Raw genomic sequence first — 19,186 nt, forward strand, 5'->3', positions numbered from 1 at the left:
GATTCATTTACCTTTGGAAGTCCAAACAAAGGGGTTTTGCTATCACAGTGAAGAAAACAGCGTCTTCTCGACATGGCGACAACACTAACCCAACTCATCCTGGCCTCTGCTATAACAACATTTGATTTAGGGCGGGCCAAAGTAGCCCTAACACGGGCATTATGCAAATGTGTTACATAGTGAAGTAGATACTTTACGGAAGAAATGGCTGGACTACAATCCAGCCGTTTCTTGTAGTTCCTTAGCAGTGTTGTCTGTGGGAGAGGATAACTCCACTTTTGCGTGGACTTTGTGCTTTGTAATTTTGCAGACTGTTTACATGCACAAACAGCTATATTACACACTAAAGGAAAGGTAAAAACCTTAATAGGCATAATAGGGACTCTTTAAATATAGAAGAACCCCACTGAAATGTTTTGTTACACAGCCACCGTGGATAACATTCAGTGTTTGCGATGTATCGTATTTGCGAAGGAAAAAGTTTGGATCAGATCCAGGCAGGTCAATGGCTTTTCAGTTCTTCATTGTGAGAAGCTCATCGGTCACTGCAAAGGTCACTAGAGTCAAGTTATTTTTTCTATATTTCTATAGTTCAATGGTTTTAAAGCTCCTATGATTTTATAACAACACCCACCAAATCTGGTGAACTGCCTGAAAGTTTGTTAACTTAATATTCCTCAGCAGTCTTTAAATAAAGATCAAGAATGAACACCAACCTCTTTGTTCCTCAGTATCTTCATTCTTCATTCTGAATGGTTCTGAAATACTGATGTCTTCACTCTCCTCTTTCAACTCCTCTTTAATAAACTCCATCATTTCTGGGGCACTTAAGCAGGTTACAGAGGGTACTTGGTTTTGGTTTTGCTTCGTTAAACCTTTAAAAGAGAATTTACAACTTAAAACTAAAAATAGATTAAAACAGTTAATCATGATTAATCTCAGGTAATGAATGAAGGTAATTAATTCAGTTTCTGTCTAATATAAAGACACCAGTCAGAAGTGCTCTTTACTCATCTCACTCGCGCTCTTCTTCAAAACAACTCTCTATCTATCTCCTGCCATCACACAAGCCATTTAACACAAGCTGGGTTTCCATCCACGTATTTATATATGCATTTTGGGATACTGCATAAAAATTCCTATTGAATTTATTAGGAACACAAAAAAAAAAAAAAAAAGTAATGTGACTGAATAACTCGTTCATAATTGGATTAACCAGTGGACCAATCATCGCATCTGAAATGTTGCTCTGGTCATCCTGAAATAACGGTGTCTAGAAAATCCAAAACCTGCAAAGAGTTTGTAGAGCAAATAAGTCAAATACAAACTTGATGTGTCGAAGAGCAGGTTTACTGAAACTTAAAGATGGAGGAACGCACACACATAGTGCTCCCAGAACTGTGTGACGTGCTGTCGCTCTCAGACATGAGACACAGTTCTTTACAGTGTTTTGTTTGTGTGTTCTAAACCGCGAGTATTTTATTAATAAGAGTCACATTTGCTACAATTTCTACAGAAGTGACGATTTTGTTCTTTTGAACACATGCGATGGAAACACTGCTTTATTCATACACTGTTTTTGCAATTAGATTTTTCGCATAAATTGAATTTGGAACTTGAATCGAGCCTTCCCACAATATTTGCATAGCTACAGCTAATCAAAGTAAATTATGAACACAGATTCTACATTTCTCAAATTTCATAATAACTGGACGTCCAATTTTGCAGCCACATTTTATCCACACTTATATATCTCAGTACTGTTGATTTAACACATTTAGTGTGATTAATTATTAGGGCTGGGTAATTTTAAGTGTTAATTTCAGCAGTTAATAGTTGACTGTTTGATGCGTGACAAAAACATTTATGCAATTAATGTAGTATCCGTTTTATCTTCACTTCCTCTGGCTAAAAGTAATAGAAGAAAGCTACAGATAACAAGTATCTATTTTAATGTGATCTAAACAGCAAAGTTTAAGGAATTCAATTTTATGTGCATTTTGTCGTTTTCTTTGTTCTTTTACTTTGATTCAATTATTTAACAGATCCTACGAATCGATAATTAACTGCAGCCATCAAATGTGTTGAACTGCTTAATATTTTATAACTTTAATCTTCATGAACAGACAATAATAAAGAATGAAGAATGGACACCAACCTCTTTGTTCCTCAGTATCTTCATTTTTCATGACATTTGAACTGCATGATTCTGGATAACTCATGTCCTCACTCTCTTCTTTAATAAACATCATTTTACAATGTTTTATCCCGCAGATCTCAGTTGAAACACCTGGAGTTATTCCTGTTCGTGTTGAAACAAGTCTTCGTTTAGGATGATGAGAATATTGGCGACATTTATAAACATGAATCCGATGCTCGAATAATATATAAACAAACAAAACAACAATGCCAGAAGTTTCTGCAGGTTTATGAGTATCAATAGAGAAGATCGTTTACCGTTTTTTGAGTCTCTGCAAACGTGTGTTAAACATCAACTAATATGGAAACTTTGGTTCATTTATTTTACTCATTTGTGCAATAATCTGTTTAAAAGTGAATGTTTATCAGAACTCTGCAAATCTCTCAGAGCGCCGCCATGTTTGCGTGACGTCATACAACAGCATCTCCAGTGCTGCCAACTAGTTTCAATGGAAAGTAGCTAAAGCCTGCTCGAAAAGTCGCTAAATGACGTCATACGCTAATTAGCATATTCGTGACGTCATCGCGTCTCATTTGCATTTTGCAGTGTCCGCCCTTTACATGTGTTTGCTTCTCTGTGCTTACCGTACATACTGTAATACCCTATTAATTCCATATCTATCAATCACTCAGAGAGAAAGTTAGACGGAACAGAAACTTCCTTATCTTTTCTCTCACACAGTGCTCAGCCATAACAAACCACTTTGTGCATATTTACAAAAATTCATTATTTTATTGTCTAAGTAAGTGTCTGAATTCAGAGAGTTCAGAAACAGGAATGAACAACTGTCTAAAAATCTCTTGTGATTAAGTGCATGAAAAGAATACAAATAAATGGTCAAATTAAACTCTTTAAATTTAAAACAAAAGGGAGCAAACAATACAGATTTGTGATTGGTCCTTGACAACGCTGTTTACACATGCGCAGCTCATTCATGTCTATGTCAGCTGCCGTGCGTTCAACTGATTGTGCTGCTCCGTCTTCTCGCCTGCTCACCTCTCTCTCTCTGTCAGTCTCACTGAACAGAGTAGACGCAGAGAGAGGTGTGTCTCCGAGTCCAGGCAGGAAAGCAAGACCACGCGCGCTCGCGGGACAGTACTGGCGACTTTCTTCTATGGAAGGTAGCTAAAGGTTGTCCAAAAAGTCGCTAGATTTGTCGCTAGGTGCTTTTTTGAATAAAAGTCGCTAAAGAGGTCTGAAAAGTCGCTAAATCTAGCGACAAAGTCGCTAAGTTGGCAACACTGAGCATCTCGGAGGGGACATTCTGAACCGCTTGTTGTGGAAAATGCTTAAAGGGATAGTTCACCGAAAAATAAAAATTATCTTATCATTTACTCACCTTCATGCCATCCCAAAAAATGAAATAAAATTAGACAGGAATTGGAGTTATGATGTTTCCAGCCACACTGAATACACATCCAGAAGTGCTGTTAATCTCATCAGTGATATTATTGAAAACAAAACAAAAAAATTATTGAGGTGTTGTTTGATTCAGTTAACAAACACGGTATCATGAGGATAATTAAATTATTATTATTTGAATTAAAACACTGTTGACAAAAATATGATGAGAAATAAACAACACAAGATATTACTAATGCAATGACAATGTTTTTAGAAGAAAAACCTTGTTAAATAATACCTTGTTTATTCAAATTTTCCAGTATAGCATTGTGAGGATTTTTCACGTCTAAAGCATCAAGTATATTTCGGTACAGAGAACACTTTGACAGGCTCGCTTTTTACTACGCAGACACTGAGCATTTGCATCAAAATCGAAGTATACTTTGGGCTTAAGCTGCATGTCGTGAGATGAAAGCACTGATCCCTGGTAAACTGCTCTTAAATCAAAAAAAGCTTTTAAAAAGTTTAAACATTTGTGAAGGAATTTCCAGATTGCAACTTCAGTCAGGGACTGTCAGAAGTGGTAGAGGAAATGGCAAGACTCAAACGCAGAGCAGTGTAATGGGCTTTTATTACTCAACAAATAACAAAAAACTAATAAAAACTACCCGAAGTGGGAAAACATAGTCCAGGGCGGCACGACAATGACGGGCTGGGCTGGAGCAAGGAACCATCAGGAATACTAGAAAATCCTCCTCCTCACTTTCTTCTGCAAAGATATCCAGTACTCTTTTTATTTCCACTTTATTAAGCTCTGTTTTTATTTCAGCATCACTAAATTCCTGAAATTCCTCCTCTTCACTCTCTTCAGCAAAGATGTCCAATATCTTCTGTTTCTCCTTTTCCTCTTTCATTTTGGTTTCAGCATCATGTAATTTCTTCAGTTCAGCAGCTAAGGGATAACACAGTGTTGTGATGGGGGTGTGGTCGTGTGTCTGTTTGCAGGAGAGAGGGAGTGGTGTGGCTCGTCAAGTTGGTTGACGTGACAGATGTTTCTTGTTACAGTGATAGCGGGGAGAGGCTTTTCATTTATCAAAGATAGGTTCTATCGAGTGACGCAGGACACTCAAACAAAAGAAAATACAACCCAGTTATTAGTCCCGAAGAGCCGTCGGGAAGCTCTCTTCCAAACGGCTCACCATAATCCAGTGGCTGGCCATTTAGGACAGGAAAGAACACAACAGAATAATGGCCCATTTGTTTTGGCCGGGCATTCATGGGGACGTTCGAAGGTGGTGTGCGGTGTGCCATGAATGTCAGTTGGTGAATCCATCGGCCACCCCAAAAGCACCATTGCACCCTCTACCATTAATCAAGGTCCCCTTCGAAAGAATTGGTATGGACCTCATTGGGCCATTAAAATGGACTGCGGAGGCATTCTTCAGAATAATCTCCCGAGTGGGGATTCCAAAAGAAATCCTCACTGATCAAGGCACTACATTTATGTCACGAACACTATGAGAACTGTATGAATTATAAGGTATTAAATCGATTCCAAATTCATTCACCCGGTCCCATGTGGAGACCACCTCTCACCGTCTCAGCTCAAAGAGGTAACCAAGTTGGAAGCGGAACCTCGCCCAACACCGGTCACACAAACCTCATAGAGCACCACATCGTGGTTCATAGCCACACCTATTGCCTTCCTGAACACAAAAAAGGTTGTTCAGGGTGAATTAGAGGCAATGCTCGAGATGGGCGTAATAGAAGAGTCACGATTGGGTCAGCCCAGTGGTTCTGGTACCTAAGGATGGTCTGTGTGGACTATCGAAAAGTGAATGCGGTGTCTAAATTTGACATATACCCAATGCCACAGATTGACAAACTGCTCGATGGATTGGGCATGGCTCAATTTTATTTGACACAGAATTTAACAATGAGTTATTGGCAGATCCCCTTAACTCCAATCTCCTGAGAAAAGACAGTGTATTCCACACCGTTTGGTTTACACCAATTCGTGACCCTTCCTTTCGGTTTGTTCGGGGCCCCTGCCACTTCCAGCTTCTCATGGATAAAATTTGCGGGCCACATATGGCATATGCCGCCGCTTATCTAGATGTTATCATCATTTACAGTAATGATTGGCGGCGGCACACGCAACATCCGAGAGCCATCCTGAGATCGCTGTGATGAGCGGGGCTCACAGCCAACCCGAAGAAGTGCTCAACTGGGCGGGTGGAAGTTTAGTATCTGGGGTTCCACTTGGGCCATGGGCAGGTGCGTCCCCAAATTAACAAAAGCAACTGCGGCCTGCCTAGCACCCAAGACCAAAAAGGAGGTGAGACAGTTTGTGGGGCTGGCTGGCTACTACCGAAGGTTTATGCCAAGTTTCTCTAACATCACCAGCCCACTGACTGATCTCACTAGAAAGGGGGCCCCCGATCTGGTCCAGTGGACGAAGTCATGCCAACAGGCTTTTCTAAAGTTAAATCTGCACTTTATGCGGGACTGCACTTACATGCTCCAAACTTCTCTCTCCCCTTTATTTTTCAGACAGATGAATCTGAAGGGGGCTGGGGGCGGTACTCTCACTGGAGGGGGAGGAGCGACCGGATCTGTACATTAGTTGTAAACTGTTGCTGAGAGAGACCAAGTACAGCACCATTGAAAAGGAGTTTTTGGCAATCAAGTGGGCTGTCCTCACCCTCTGTTACTACCTCTTGGGGTGGGCCTTCACCCTCTGCTTAGATCACACCCCACTCCAGTGGCTCTACAGCATGAAAGATACCAATGCGCGAATCACCCGTTGGTACCTGGCACTTCAGCCGTTCAAATTTGAGGTGATCCACTGGCCAGGTTGCAGATGGCTGTAGCTGACTTTCCAGAAATGGGAGGGGGGGAGTTGGCAGGCCAGATGTTGCCCCGGCCTGAGTTGGGCGGTGGGGGTATGTGGTGATGGGGGCGTGTTCGTGTGTCTGTTTGCAGGAGAAAGGGAGTGGTGTGGCTTGTCAAGCTGGTTGACATGATCTCTAACAGCTGTTTCTTGTTACAGTAATAGCTGGGAGAGGAAACATGCCAGAGAGCTGAGAGAGTGAGGGACAAGAGTGTGCAGTGACTGGCGTGTCTTATTTCGAGTGCTCTAATGTTTTTAGTAATGTGAAGTTGAAATTTCAAGTAATTTATGCCTGAGTTTTGTGAAGCTGAAGATTTCAAGAAGTTTATGCTGACTGAGAGTTTTTTTTACACTGATCTGTTTGAAATAAGAAACACACTGTTAAGAATACACACAGAGAATGTGGAAGGCAGAAAAATAAAAGCCTACCTGAAGCATGTCACTGCTCCCGGTCTCCTCCTTTCCCATACCCGAACCTGAAGGAGTGTTACACACAATTTCATCCAAGACACATGCACAACTTTGACATCTTTTCCAGTATCTTCCAACACAATTTCATAAATAAGAGGGGCCTTCTTTTGTACAATTCTGTATGGATCCTGCCATTTTGGAGCAGGTTTGGCAGAAAATGATCTCTCTGCCTTGGAGTAAGAGTAAGTTCACAGCCAAGCTCTGTCCTGCTCTTCATACTGACTCTCTCTTCTGTCATCATAATTCTGTTTTTGACAGCATTTAATCTTTGTTTAGATTTTTATTCACAAATTCCTGTATTTTTCTAATTTATCAACCTGAACATTGGCTGGAGTATCTGGAGTACAATCCCTGGGTTGTAACAACATAAAGCGGTCCTCGGAGGGGTCTGTTTAAATTCAACACCATTGGATTCATGGACAGCTGAATTTAATGCAAATTGAAACTCAGGTAAGGTTTTGTCCCAGTGCTTTTGATTGTTGCCAGTGTGAATGGAGATTATTGTTTTCAAGGTATGATTTATCATTTCGGGAAATTCAGCGCCAACTGGCAAGCATGTCTGTGATGCTGATTAAAGTTGTTGCTGACTTAGAGGATCTTGCTGTAATATGTCGATCGATTACTGCGATGGAAATTAAATTCTGTGAGTTAGTTACAAGAATCGGGGACCTCGATTGATTATCTGGAGTCATCGGAGAAGGAATTAGCTGCTAATCTGCTAGCGACCAAGATAGACTTGGAACACGTTTGGGAAAAACTGGAGGATTTGGAGAATCGTAATTGCCAAAACATGTCCGAATTGTTGGAATTCCTGAGCATGAGGAGGGCCAAGATATGGTAAAATTCCTAGACGAGCTCTTCCCGAGTCTGCTCGACATAACAGGCCATAAGCTGGAAATCGAGCAAGCTCACAGAGTCCTGGCTCGCAGATCCGCTGAGGAAGACAGTCCCCGATCAATTCTGGCCAAATTTCTGAGATCATCCGATAAAGATCTTGTGTTGCGTGAGGCGAGGAGCAAAGGAAAGCTTTCTTGGAAGAATCACAGAATTTTTTTGTTCCCAGACTTTGCAAATTCGGCAACAGAGAAACGTAATCGATTCAAGGAATGCAAGAAACTCTTCCATCAACAGAAGATCGCTTTTGCACTGATTTTCCCGGCCAAGCTGAGAATGGCCGCAAAATATCTGCATGCCCACAACAAGCAATGTCTTTCATAGAGACAATGGAGTGAGTAAACCATTTGATGATTTTCATATGGCCCCCAAGTGAGCTTGTCTCGCTGTACATACACTTGACTGTCTGAGGAAGCTGGGCTTTGTGTCTTTGTGCTTATGCCTCCTATTGAATGGAGTTTGTTTCGTGGAGTATTTTTTGCAGGACATTGGAATGAATAGGTCATTTCCTGCACTCATGAACAGTCGGCTCACTGAACATTCGTTTGACTGTCCAAGGAAACTGAATGGCTTTATTTCTATTTTATTTATTTATTTGTTTTTTGTGTGCTGGTTCCGCTAGCAACTGGAGTTTATTTTGTGGAGTAACACACCTTCGAGACAGTTTTGTGAATTAATCTACACATTCTTTGTGTTTATTCTGCCTATTGGCTGGAGTTTGTTTAATAGATTATTTTCTGTTATGTAATTCTGTCTCACAAAATTTGTACAAAAGCACTGGACTTGAGGAATCCGACGGCAAAGTTGTCGTGGGTACTCTCGTAGGCGTGCATGGACTGTTTGAGTTTAGAGGGATGGACGCTGACTTACGCTGGCTTGCGCTGTCGTGCGTGGGGTTAATGCACACGTTGTTCTTTTTTCTGTTTGTTTGGTTTGGGGGGAATTTTGGGGTTTGACTGTGGCACTAATGTTGGAATGTGGTCTTTATAATTGTATTTTTGACACACAATAAATTTTTTCTAATATGTAAAAAAGTCAAATGTTAATATCAGTGGATTGTCTCTCTCCACGTGGAATGTGAATGGGCTGGGGCACCCCATAAAAAGATACAAGGTTATTTCTTTTCTTAAACGTAGGAAATATGATATAGTGTTTCTTCAAAAAACACATCTTTCCCTGCAGCAAGCTGGAAAATTTGGGAAGATATGGGGTGGACATGTTTTCTTTAGTGCTGGCTCAAGTAAGAGCAGGGGAGTCATTACACTGATAAGTAAACTACAAATCAAATGTCTCAAACAGAATAAAGATAAATTAGGAAGTGTAATTATTGTTTTAGCAGAAATTCAGGGGCAAAGATTGATTTTGGCTAACATTTACGCACCTAACGCTGATGATCAGAACTTTTTTATAGATCTTGAAGGTATGTTGCATGCCACTGGCACCCCTCATGCAGGGGCGGAGCCAGGAGTTTTTCACAGGGGTGGCCTGGCAGGGACCAGCGATCAGTCTGTAGTGGTACATACATTTTCAGGCAGCATTTCCGTATCGTGGGGGGGGGGGGGGGGGCGCATAGTGACACCTGGGACAGAGAGGTGCGGCGACCTTGGTGCGCACATGTTAAGACTCCTGTGTGTTGCGGTTGTATGGAGACAGTTCAACCTCTAAAAACTATATTGTGCCCAAGACAAAAAATGACCAAAGCGGCAGTTGCGAGCGGGGTGGCCAATGGGGTGGCCAGGCTTCAGTACATGGGGGCCATGGCCACCCCTGGCTACCCCCTAGCTCCACCACTGCCCTCATGACATAATATTGGGAGGAGTCTTTAATCTATTGATGGACTCAGTCCTTGATCATAGTGAAGCAAGTGTGCAAGCCCCCTAGAGCAACGTTGACACTTCACAGGATGTGTAAAATCTTGGTCTTACATATATTTGGAGACTTTTGAACCCATCTGGTAGGGACTATACATTTTTTTCATCAGTCCATAAGATTGTTTCTAGAATAGATTTTTTTTTATATCTAAAGTCCCTCATTTCTTCTGTCGTTGATTGCTCAATTGGAAACATCTTAGTCTCGCCCTGGTGAGTTTAGAGGTTTTGCCACATATGGAGAAAAATAAATCATATAGTTGCCACTTTAATGTATCCCTTTTGCAAAATCCTGATTTCCAACAAATGTTAAAGGCTGAAATCAGTGTTTATATGGAGACCAACTGGTCCTCAGTATCCTCTGTGGGTGTGGCTTGGGAGGCACTTAAGGCAGTTCTTAGGGGTCAGATCATACAGTATGCCTCATTTATCAAAGAATCCAAAGCACGAGAACTCGTGGAGTTGGAAGAGAACATTAAAAGTACTGAGACAGAACTGAAGCGCCAAATGTCATCTGATGGCCTCAGAGACTTGACCCAATTGAAATACAGATATAATACTATTTTTTCACGGAAGGTGGAGTTTTGGTTATTTAGGGCAAGACAGTCATATTTTAAGTCGGGGGACAAAGCAGGGAAGCTCTGGAGAGTCTTTTTCTACCATTCCCTCAGTGAAATCTGCTTGTGGTGAAATTTTTACCTCTGCCATTGATATTACTAATGCTTTTAAAGAATTCTATCTTGATCTTTATAGTTCCACGTCTTCGTCTACTGATGAAGATATTAGAAACTTTGTGGAATCATTAGATCTCCCTAAACTGACGACTGAGCTTTGCCGCTGAATTTTTTTAGATCTTATGCTACAGAACTGGCTCCACTTTTGTTAGATGTTTTGTTTATACGGAATCATTAAAGAATGGAAAGCCTCCACCAACCATGACACAAGCCCGGATCAGTCTGATTCTTAAAAAGGACAAAGATCCAAGCGAGTGTAAGAGTCACCATCCAATTTCCATGATCCAGCTAGACATAAAAATTTTGTCAAAAATTTTGGCTAATCGATTAAGTTATGACATCTCTTATACATACAGATTAGGTGGGGTTCTTTCGGGCCGCAGCTCTTCTGATAACATTAGGTGTTTCATCAATATCATGTGGTCAGTGGTGAATGATCAGACTCCGGTCGCTGCCATCTCACTCGATGGCAAAAAGGCGTTTGACATGGTAGAATGGGGTTATCTTTTTAAGATTTTGCAAATGCACGGGTTCGGGAATACTTTTATTGAATGGATTAAGTTACTTTATAGACACCCGGTAGCGACAGTACAAACAAATGGATTAATTTCAGATAATTTTACTCTGGATAGGGGCACCTGGCGGGATTTCCCTCTTTCCCTATTATTGTTCTGTCTTGCCCTGGAACCAATAGCAGCTGCGATAAGAAAGGAGGATGATTTTCCAGGGGTGATGGAGGGTGGTGTGGCACATGAACTTCTGCTTTACTCAGATGATATTTTATTATTCATCCCTGACCTTACTAGATCTATGCCTTGCCTCCACAGAATTATTCATTCCTTTTCTAAGTTCTCGTGATACAGAGTTAATTGGTCTAAATCCGAAGTTTTGGCTCTGACAGCACACTGCCTGATAACGACTTTTCAGCTGGGTGCCTTCCAGTGGCCACATCAGGGTATTAAGTATTTGGGTATTTTATTTCCAGCAAATTTGTGTGATGTTAATTTGTTTGAGTTAATTTTGACCCTTTAATAAAAAGGTTTTCGAGCGATGTGATTTCGAGCGATTTAATTTGATTCTGCATTTTCTGTTATGTTTATTTAATTTGTTGAATGGAATCAATAAAAATTGTTAATAATAAAAAAAAAACATACTTGTGTGACTTTAAAAAAAAAAAGTCAGAATAAACAAACTTAGAGCCTTGGTCAGAAAGGATAAAATCGGGTATCCCCCATCTGGTGAAGATGTTCTTTGTCATTATTCTGATGATCAATTCAGCAGTGGCTTGACAAAGAGGAAAAATCTCCACTAATCATGAGTAATAAACCACAGAAAACAAAAGGTAAACCTTCCCATTAGAACTCAGAGGAAATGGACCCATAATGTCGACTCCCAACATCTCGGTGTACAGTAGTTTGTTGCAACTTTCCAACCGATTTTCTACTTTCAGGTTTGTGCAGCTGACACTGTTGGCAATAACAAACATATTCCAGAACATCTGGATTCATCACCGGCCAAAATACAAGATTCTGTAGTCTCTTGTAAGTTTTGAATCGCCCTTGATGTCCAGCTAATGGGTCTTCATGGAAGTTCTGAAGGAGTTGTGAGCGAAGAGAGGTGGAAATGTAGATCTGATGAGGTTTTATGTAAATGTTGCATCACTCTGTACACCTTATCCTCCAAGAAAGTAAACGTGGTAGTAGCATTGACAATGGTAGGTTGTCCTGTATCCATAACGGTCATATAAAGGGGCTGGATGTCAGGATCTTCTTGTACTTTCCATATTTCCTCATCTGAAATTTGCAAGTCTCTAATTGCTTCGTTCTTGGCTGACAACAAGGTAGCACAGATTGGTAATGGAGACTCAGATTTCTCCACAGGAGCTTGGATAGGGCATCTGGGACTGTGCTATACTTTCCCTTTCAATATTTAACTTTTAAGTTGATTTCCTTAAGTCTTGGGGCCTATCAAATCAGGTGTGTGCTGTGCTTTTGGGTTTTTAAAACCCACAAAAGGGAGGAATGGTCACTTGCCACTGTGAAAGCAATACATCCACGTTTCAAGAGCCCAAACGACAGCCAAACACTCCTCTTTAGTGGAGTAATTTCTCTTAACTTTAAGCTACAACTGGCAAAATCCAGGACTTCCTCCTTCCCAAGCCCCACTTGTAGTATTAACACTACATCAAAATCGACATCACTAGTGTAGGTGTATACAATAAAGGGAAGGTTTACCTTAGGATGTCCCAAGATTGGGGGTGACACAAGATGTTTCTTCAAAGACTCAAAAGATTCTTGGCACTTTTTGCTCCACATGAATGACACTTTTCTGCTTTAGGGAATTAAGTGGCTCAGTAAGATGGGGAAAGTACACAAATGGATGATTCCAAGCAATCTTTGGAGGTCTTTGAGAGTCGTGGGTGTAATAAATTCCTGCACTGCCTTGATTTTCTCTGGGTCAGATTCCACTCCTGCCGATGAGACTATATGCCCAAGGAATTTCAAAGATGTATGGAAGTTACTCTTCTTCATGTTAACAGTGAGACTAGCTGCTTGAAGCTTGTCCAGAACAGCTTGAACATAATGAAGGTGTTGTTCAGCAGTTGGAGATCAAATAATGTCATCCAAATATACAAAACATCTTTTGCCACCAAGCTCTCCCAGGACTCATTCCATCAACCTTTGAAAGGTTGCTGGGGCATTTTTAAGACCAAAGAGCATAATGTTAAACTGGAATAACCCAAGTGGACACACAAAAGCTGCCTTGTGTTTGCTTTCATCATCTATGAGCACTTGCCAGTAACCACAGTTCAAGTCCAAGTTCAAAAAAACAAAAACGCAGCTCCAGCCAGAGATTTGTAGGAAATTAGCAACTTTGGGTCAGGGTATATTTACAATTGCCAGCATTCATCACCAATAACATGTAAGAATTGTATAATGGTATGCTAAATGTAATCTTGGCCATGTTCGACCACCATTACATGAAGCATAAATGACAAATGATCAGATTGGAAATCTGAATAAAAATTCTCCCTCATTAAATATGTATATGTTGTATCTGCTCACAATTTACACCGATCAGCCACAACATTAAAACCACCTGCCTAATATTGTGTAGGTCCCCCTCATGCCGCCAAAACAGCGCCAACCCGCATCTCAGAATAGCATTCTAAGATGATATTCTTCTCGCCACAATCGTACAGAGCGTTTATCTGAGTTACAGTAGACTTTGTCAGTTTGAACCAGTCTGGCCATTCTCTGTTGACCTCTCTCATCAACAAAGCATTTCCATCCACAAATCTGCCCCTCACTGGATGCTTTTTGTTTTGGGCAGCATTCTTGGGCGTCACGTGGAGCTGAAGGTAATATTTGATATCACACATTCCAGTGTTGGAAGATCGCTTTTGGGGAGATAATTACAATTGTCATTTATTATATAGAAAATAGTGAATGAGTGAATAACGATTTCAGAAAATTATAGTTTTGGTCTAATGTGCTAGTTAGTGTAATAGAATGTGAAATAATCTAAATCATACTAGTTTAAGATGGCACAATGGTGAGAAAATTATGAGAGAATTTTCATTTTTAGGTGAAATATTCCTTTAATAATGAAGTTTTGAGAGTCACAGTCATTCCCTGATAGCACACATACATCACCCAGACATCTATTTGATGAGTGTTTACATCTTGAAGACATATTTTTTTAATAAAATGACAAAAATTTGTTGCATTTTATAGCATCAACAACACTAGATTTCTAAACTGATACTTTTGTTAAAAAATACAAACATCCTTCTACACCTTCTAGGCCAGTTAATACTTTAACGTCGAACCTATGCCGTAAGCTCTGCACAGTTTATTATTTATAGTGTTGGTGTCTGCATTGTTTGGTGAATACACAGCAAAAGTGATTGTGTATTGAGAGAAAATGCCTTTGTGTCTGAAAAAATTATACATTTAAAAAATAAAAGCAATGTAATTCATGGATTCCAATATATCTATTACATTATTGTGGCATTAATAAAAAGTTCATCAAAGTATTGGAACATGTTCTGCATTACACATGTTTTCTGCCATTTAGACAGAAAATAAATCAGGGATATACTGTATGCTTCATCTTGAGTTGCTTATAATAAAGATTTTTGCATAATTCTGACGCTCACTGCAGGGAAAATAACATCAAATTAATGAAGAACAACTCACCTGACCAGCACAAAATGAGTGTTTTTTTAATGCTTAGAAGCTGCACTTTGCATATAGGCAATATAACTCTTAACAGCGGCTTTTTAATCTGCTGACAAAATGTACAGTGTAAGTGTTCCATTTTCATAACATGTGAAATTATTATTTACATCATACTGTCAAAACATGGTACAGATCCGAAAGTTCTCGAGTAGTTTACAACAAATATTGTGTCACTCACATACCAAATATATATTGAGTAAAAGCCCAGAGGAAAAAAGCTGGTTTTAGAAGTTGTCTTTTTGTTGGGTTTTCACTTGTAACTTCTTTAAACATAACCAGAATATATATTAAAAAAAAAACAGCATATGCTTCTAAATTAAAACAATGCTCATGAGTCCAAACACAACGTGATATGATGCACTGCTTAAAATAATCGCAGTTGTTGTGGTCTGCGTTGATGTGAAGCAAAGTACAATTTTTGGAGATGTGCACGTCAGGCTACAGCATAGGTTTGACGCAGAAATATAAATCTGCCTTTACACAGAATGACAGCTCAATCAGCGTAATGCAATAGCAATTCTCCCACTCAAATTTAATTTTTCTTTTCAGAGAAATTGATGTTGATTTTTTATTTCATCCCATTTACATAGCAAATAAAGATGGATTTTGCTTACTGGACAACCCTGGACAATGCTTTTTTCTATGAGTCACTAGAGTGCCTGATTGGGTGAAACATTAAGTGCAGTGGTACGGCTTCTCTCCACTATGCACTCGCTCATGTTTTTTCAGGTGACTTGACGTAATGAAACTCTTCTCACATGAAGTGCATTGGTGCGGCCTCTCTCCAGTATGCACTCTCTCATGTGTTTTCAGGTTTCCTGATGAAATGAACCTCTTCCCACATGAAGTGCAGTGGTACGGCCTCTCTCCAGTATGTACTCTCTCATGTTTTTTCAGGTGACCTGACCTAATGAAACTCTTCCCACATGAAGTGCAGTGGTACGGCCTCTCTCCAGTATGCATTCTCGCATGTGATTTCAAGTTTCCTGACCAAATGAAACTTTTCCCACATAATTTGCAGTGGAATGGCCTCTCTCCAGTATGCATTCTCTCATGTGATTTCAGGTTTCCTGACGTAATGAAACTCTTCTCACATGATTTGCAGTGGTATGGCTTCTCTCCAGTATGCACTTTCTCATGTTTTTTCATGTTTCCTAAAATAGCGAAACTCTTTTCACAATATGAACACTTGTAAGGTTTTTCTCCAGTATGAACTCTTTTGTGACATTCTAATTCATAAACACTGTAAAAAGCTTTACCACAGTCAGAGCACACATGATCTCTCACAGCAGTGTGTTTTCTCTGGTGCTCTTTTAAATTATGCAGCAGTGTAAAACTATTTCCACATACTGAACACATGTATGGCTTCTTAACTGGATGAATTTTCCGATGTGTTCTTAAAACTGATGCTGAAGAAAATATTTTGCCGCACTGATCACAGCTATATGACTTTTCTTCAGAGTGCAAGGACAGATGATTTTTGAGACTACATGCTTGTGTAAAACTCTTTCCACACTGAGGGCATGTGAAAGGCTTTTCTCCAGTGTGAATTCTCATGTGGCTATTAAGGTTTCCTTTATGTGTGAAACTCTTTCCACACTGAAGGCATGTGTAAGATTTTTTGGCTTTTCTTTTTTGAGTTCTTTTTCGTGAGCGTTTCTTTTTAGTCTGAATGCTACTAAAAGATTTTTCTCCAGTTATGAAATCATCAGGTTTCTGACACTGATGTTTCTCCTCTTCATTCAGTTCCTCACTTTCCTCCTTCACTTTCATCAGCTCTAAAATGAACACACAGTCATGAGTCAATACAAGAGGGATAATTGTGAAAAAATAAAATAAAAGTGAATTGCAAACAAATAGCACAAACTGAAATCAAGTATTCATTTCTATGTGATCTTTAGCCCCGTTTATACCTAGTGTTAAGATGCGTTTTGGTGATACGTGTGGTCAAGGCTAAATACAGGTCTACATGGGGTCTAAAACGTTTTGTGATTGTTTTGTTTTCATACTAAATGGTTAGCTCTGTCATTCTTATGTTAAGTGGATTATCCTGAAATAGGCAACAAAGTTTGTCCTGCACCTCTGATTGAAAATGAATTGTACCCTAGTGTTAAGACAGATCACCATGACAACCTCAGTGGTTGAGTGCCACCAGCGGAGATGTGCATGTAAATTTATCAACTAATTTAAAACATTGTGAAAAAAAAAATGTTTTCCTGAAATAGCAGCATATGAATAAAGTGAAGTGTTAGATCTTTAGTTACTGAATTCGTGCTTTTAGAGACGTATTCATCTTACATATTTTACAGACTTCAGGATTTTGCATAGTTACTTCAGTGGCCTAATCACAACAACTTATGTATCCAGCACGCAACTTAGTTCATGTTGCACACATAAATGCACGCAACACATTCAGTTGTGCATTCGCTTCAATGTCTGTGCAGGTGTAAGTTGTAATATAATATGTTGTTGAAATAGCTGATGAATGTCATATGAAGGATACGCTTGAGTTAGGGGACTGCCCCGCTAGTTACATGCTTCAGTTTAACGGTGTTCATCCCTTTTTAGCTCAAAATACTTTGATCGTATAAATAAGGTTTTATTCAAGGTTTTTCTTCTTATGAAACAATTTTAAAACATTGACTGACAATTCAAAAATGCTGTCCGTCATTTTGACAGAAGAAAAAAAAAAAAATTGTGATGGGTTTAGTCATGTGATGGAGAAAGTAGGAGCAGTTGAGTGGAGCTCTCCAGTCAATTCATATTTACTAAAAAAACAGCACTCATGCACTATGCACCATCATAAATGGTCTCTCAAGAAGAACATTACTAAACTAAAAGAGGAATAGAATCCCATAGAAATGTTTGGTTACACAGCCACCATGGATAACATGCGGTGTTTGCGGTGTGTCGTATTTGTGGAGGAAAATGTTTGAATCAGATCCAAGCAGGTCACCAGCTTTTCAGTTCTTCAGTGTAAGAAGCCAATGGGTCACTGCAAGGTAGACATCTACGCAAGACTGTTTTTTCTATCCCACACCCGAATGCTCCCGCTGAACTGAACTCCATGTTCACCCACTCTCTGCCCGCAGTGATTTTCTTCCAGACAGCTCTTATTCCCACAATTGTTTTCCACATATAGCAAAAGCCATACAAATAGACAAGTGAATACAAAGATCATTTCATTTTTTTTCTGTTATTGCTATTATCAGATGATGTGTGAAAATGACACCAATTTGACTCGCCTGAATTTGGTTTCTTAACACTAAATTGACGATTTTCTAGTTCGAGTTTGACATGCTTTGATGACACAGTGTGCGCTTTGCTCTGCCATTCTATTAAAGCCCCGTTGACTACCTGACTGCCTACACATTTTACGTTATAAAAAAAAAAACAATCCTCTTTTCTTTTTTTTTTTGTTGCATTTATTAATTAATAAAATAAAAAAAAGAGATCCACACTGGATGTTTCAGGATATTCATTCACCGTCCGCTCCCTTCCACATCTCATGTAAATACGGTTTGCTCCCGCCTTCAACTCAGAAATGTAATCCCACGCCACAAGAAATCTATTCGGGTCCTGTGGGAGTTATGCAGGAATGCAGACCTCTACTGCAAGGGTCACTAGAGTTCAGCTAACTCTCCCTGATTTAAGTTATTTTTTTCTATATTTCTATAGTTTAATTGTTTTAAAGCTCGTATGATTTTTAACAACACCCACCAAATCTGGTGAACTGCCTGAAAGATTGTTACCTTAATGTTCCTCAGCAGTCTTTAAATAAAGATCAAGAATGAACACCAACCTCTTTGTTCCTCAGTATCTTCATTCTTCATTCTGAATGGTTCTGAAATACTGATGTCTTCACTCTCCTCTTTCAACTCCTCTTTAATAAACTCCATCATTTCTGGGGCACTTAAGCAGGTTACAGAGGGTACTTGGTTTTGGTTTTGCTTCGTTAAACCTTTAAAAGAGAATTTACAACTTAAAACTAAAAATAGATTAAAACAGTTAATCATGATTAATCTCAGGTAATGAATGAAGGTAATTAATTCAGTTTCTGTCTAATATAAAGACACCAGTCAGAAGTGCTCTTTACTCATCTCACTCACGCTCTTCTTCAAAACAACTCTCTATCTATCTCCTGCCATCACACAAGCCATTTAACACAAGCTGGGTTTCCATCCACGTATTTATATATGCATTTTGGGATACTGCATAAAAATTCCTATTGAATTTATTAGGAACACAAAAAAAAAAAAAAAAGTAATGTGACTGAATAACTCCTTCATAACTGGATTAACCAATCATCGCATCTGAAATGTTGCTCTGGTCATCCTGAAATAATGGTGTCTAGAAAATCCAAAACCTGCAAAGAGTTTGTAGAGCAAATAAGTCAAATACAAACTTGATGTGTCGCAGAGCAGGTTTACTGAAACTTAAAGATGGAGGAACGCACACACATAGTGCTCCCAGAACTGTGTGACGTGCTGTCGCTCTCAGACATGAGACACAGTTCTTTACAGTGTTTTGTTTGTGAG

General features: G+C 39.5%; 2 protein-coding genes across 2 annotated transcripts in view; both read right to left on the reverse strand.

Moving 5' to 3' along the window:
* LOC127440829 (zinc finger protein 239-like) overlaps positions 1-2,629 on the reverse strand; it is a 116,624-nt gene extending 113,995 nt beyond the window's left edge. Inside the window, exons 1-2 of the mRNA XM_051697781.1 lie at positions 2,458-2,629; positions 2,159-2,302 (exon numbers count right to left, since the gene is read on the reverse strand). Of these exons, the coding sequence (XP_051553741.1) occupies positions 2,159-2,182 (24 nt within the window). The 5' untranslated portion in view covers positions 2,183-2,302; positions 2,458-2,629. The remainder of the gene's footprint in view (positions 1-2,158; positions 2,303-2,457) is intronic.
* LOC127440730 (gastrula zinc finger protein XlCGF57.1-like) overlaps positions 1-19,186 on the reverse strand; it is a 518,561-nt gene that overhangs the window by 49,952 nt on the left and 449,423 nt on the right. The gene's annotated exons all lie outside the window — the stretch shown is intronic.

The sequence above is a fragment of the Myxocyprinus asiaticus genome, chromosome 5 (assembly GCF_019703515.2).
Source record: "Myxocyprinus asiaticus isolate MX2 ecotype Aquarium Trade chromosome 5, UBuf_Myxa_2, whole genome shotgun sequence".
Taxonomy (NCBI): Eukaryota; Metazoa; Chordata; class Actinopteri; order Cypriniformes; family Catostomidae; genus Myxocyprinus; species Myxocyprinus asiaticus.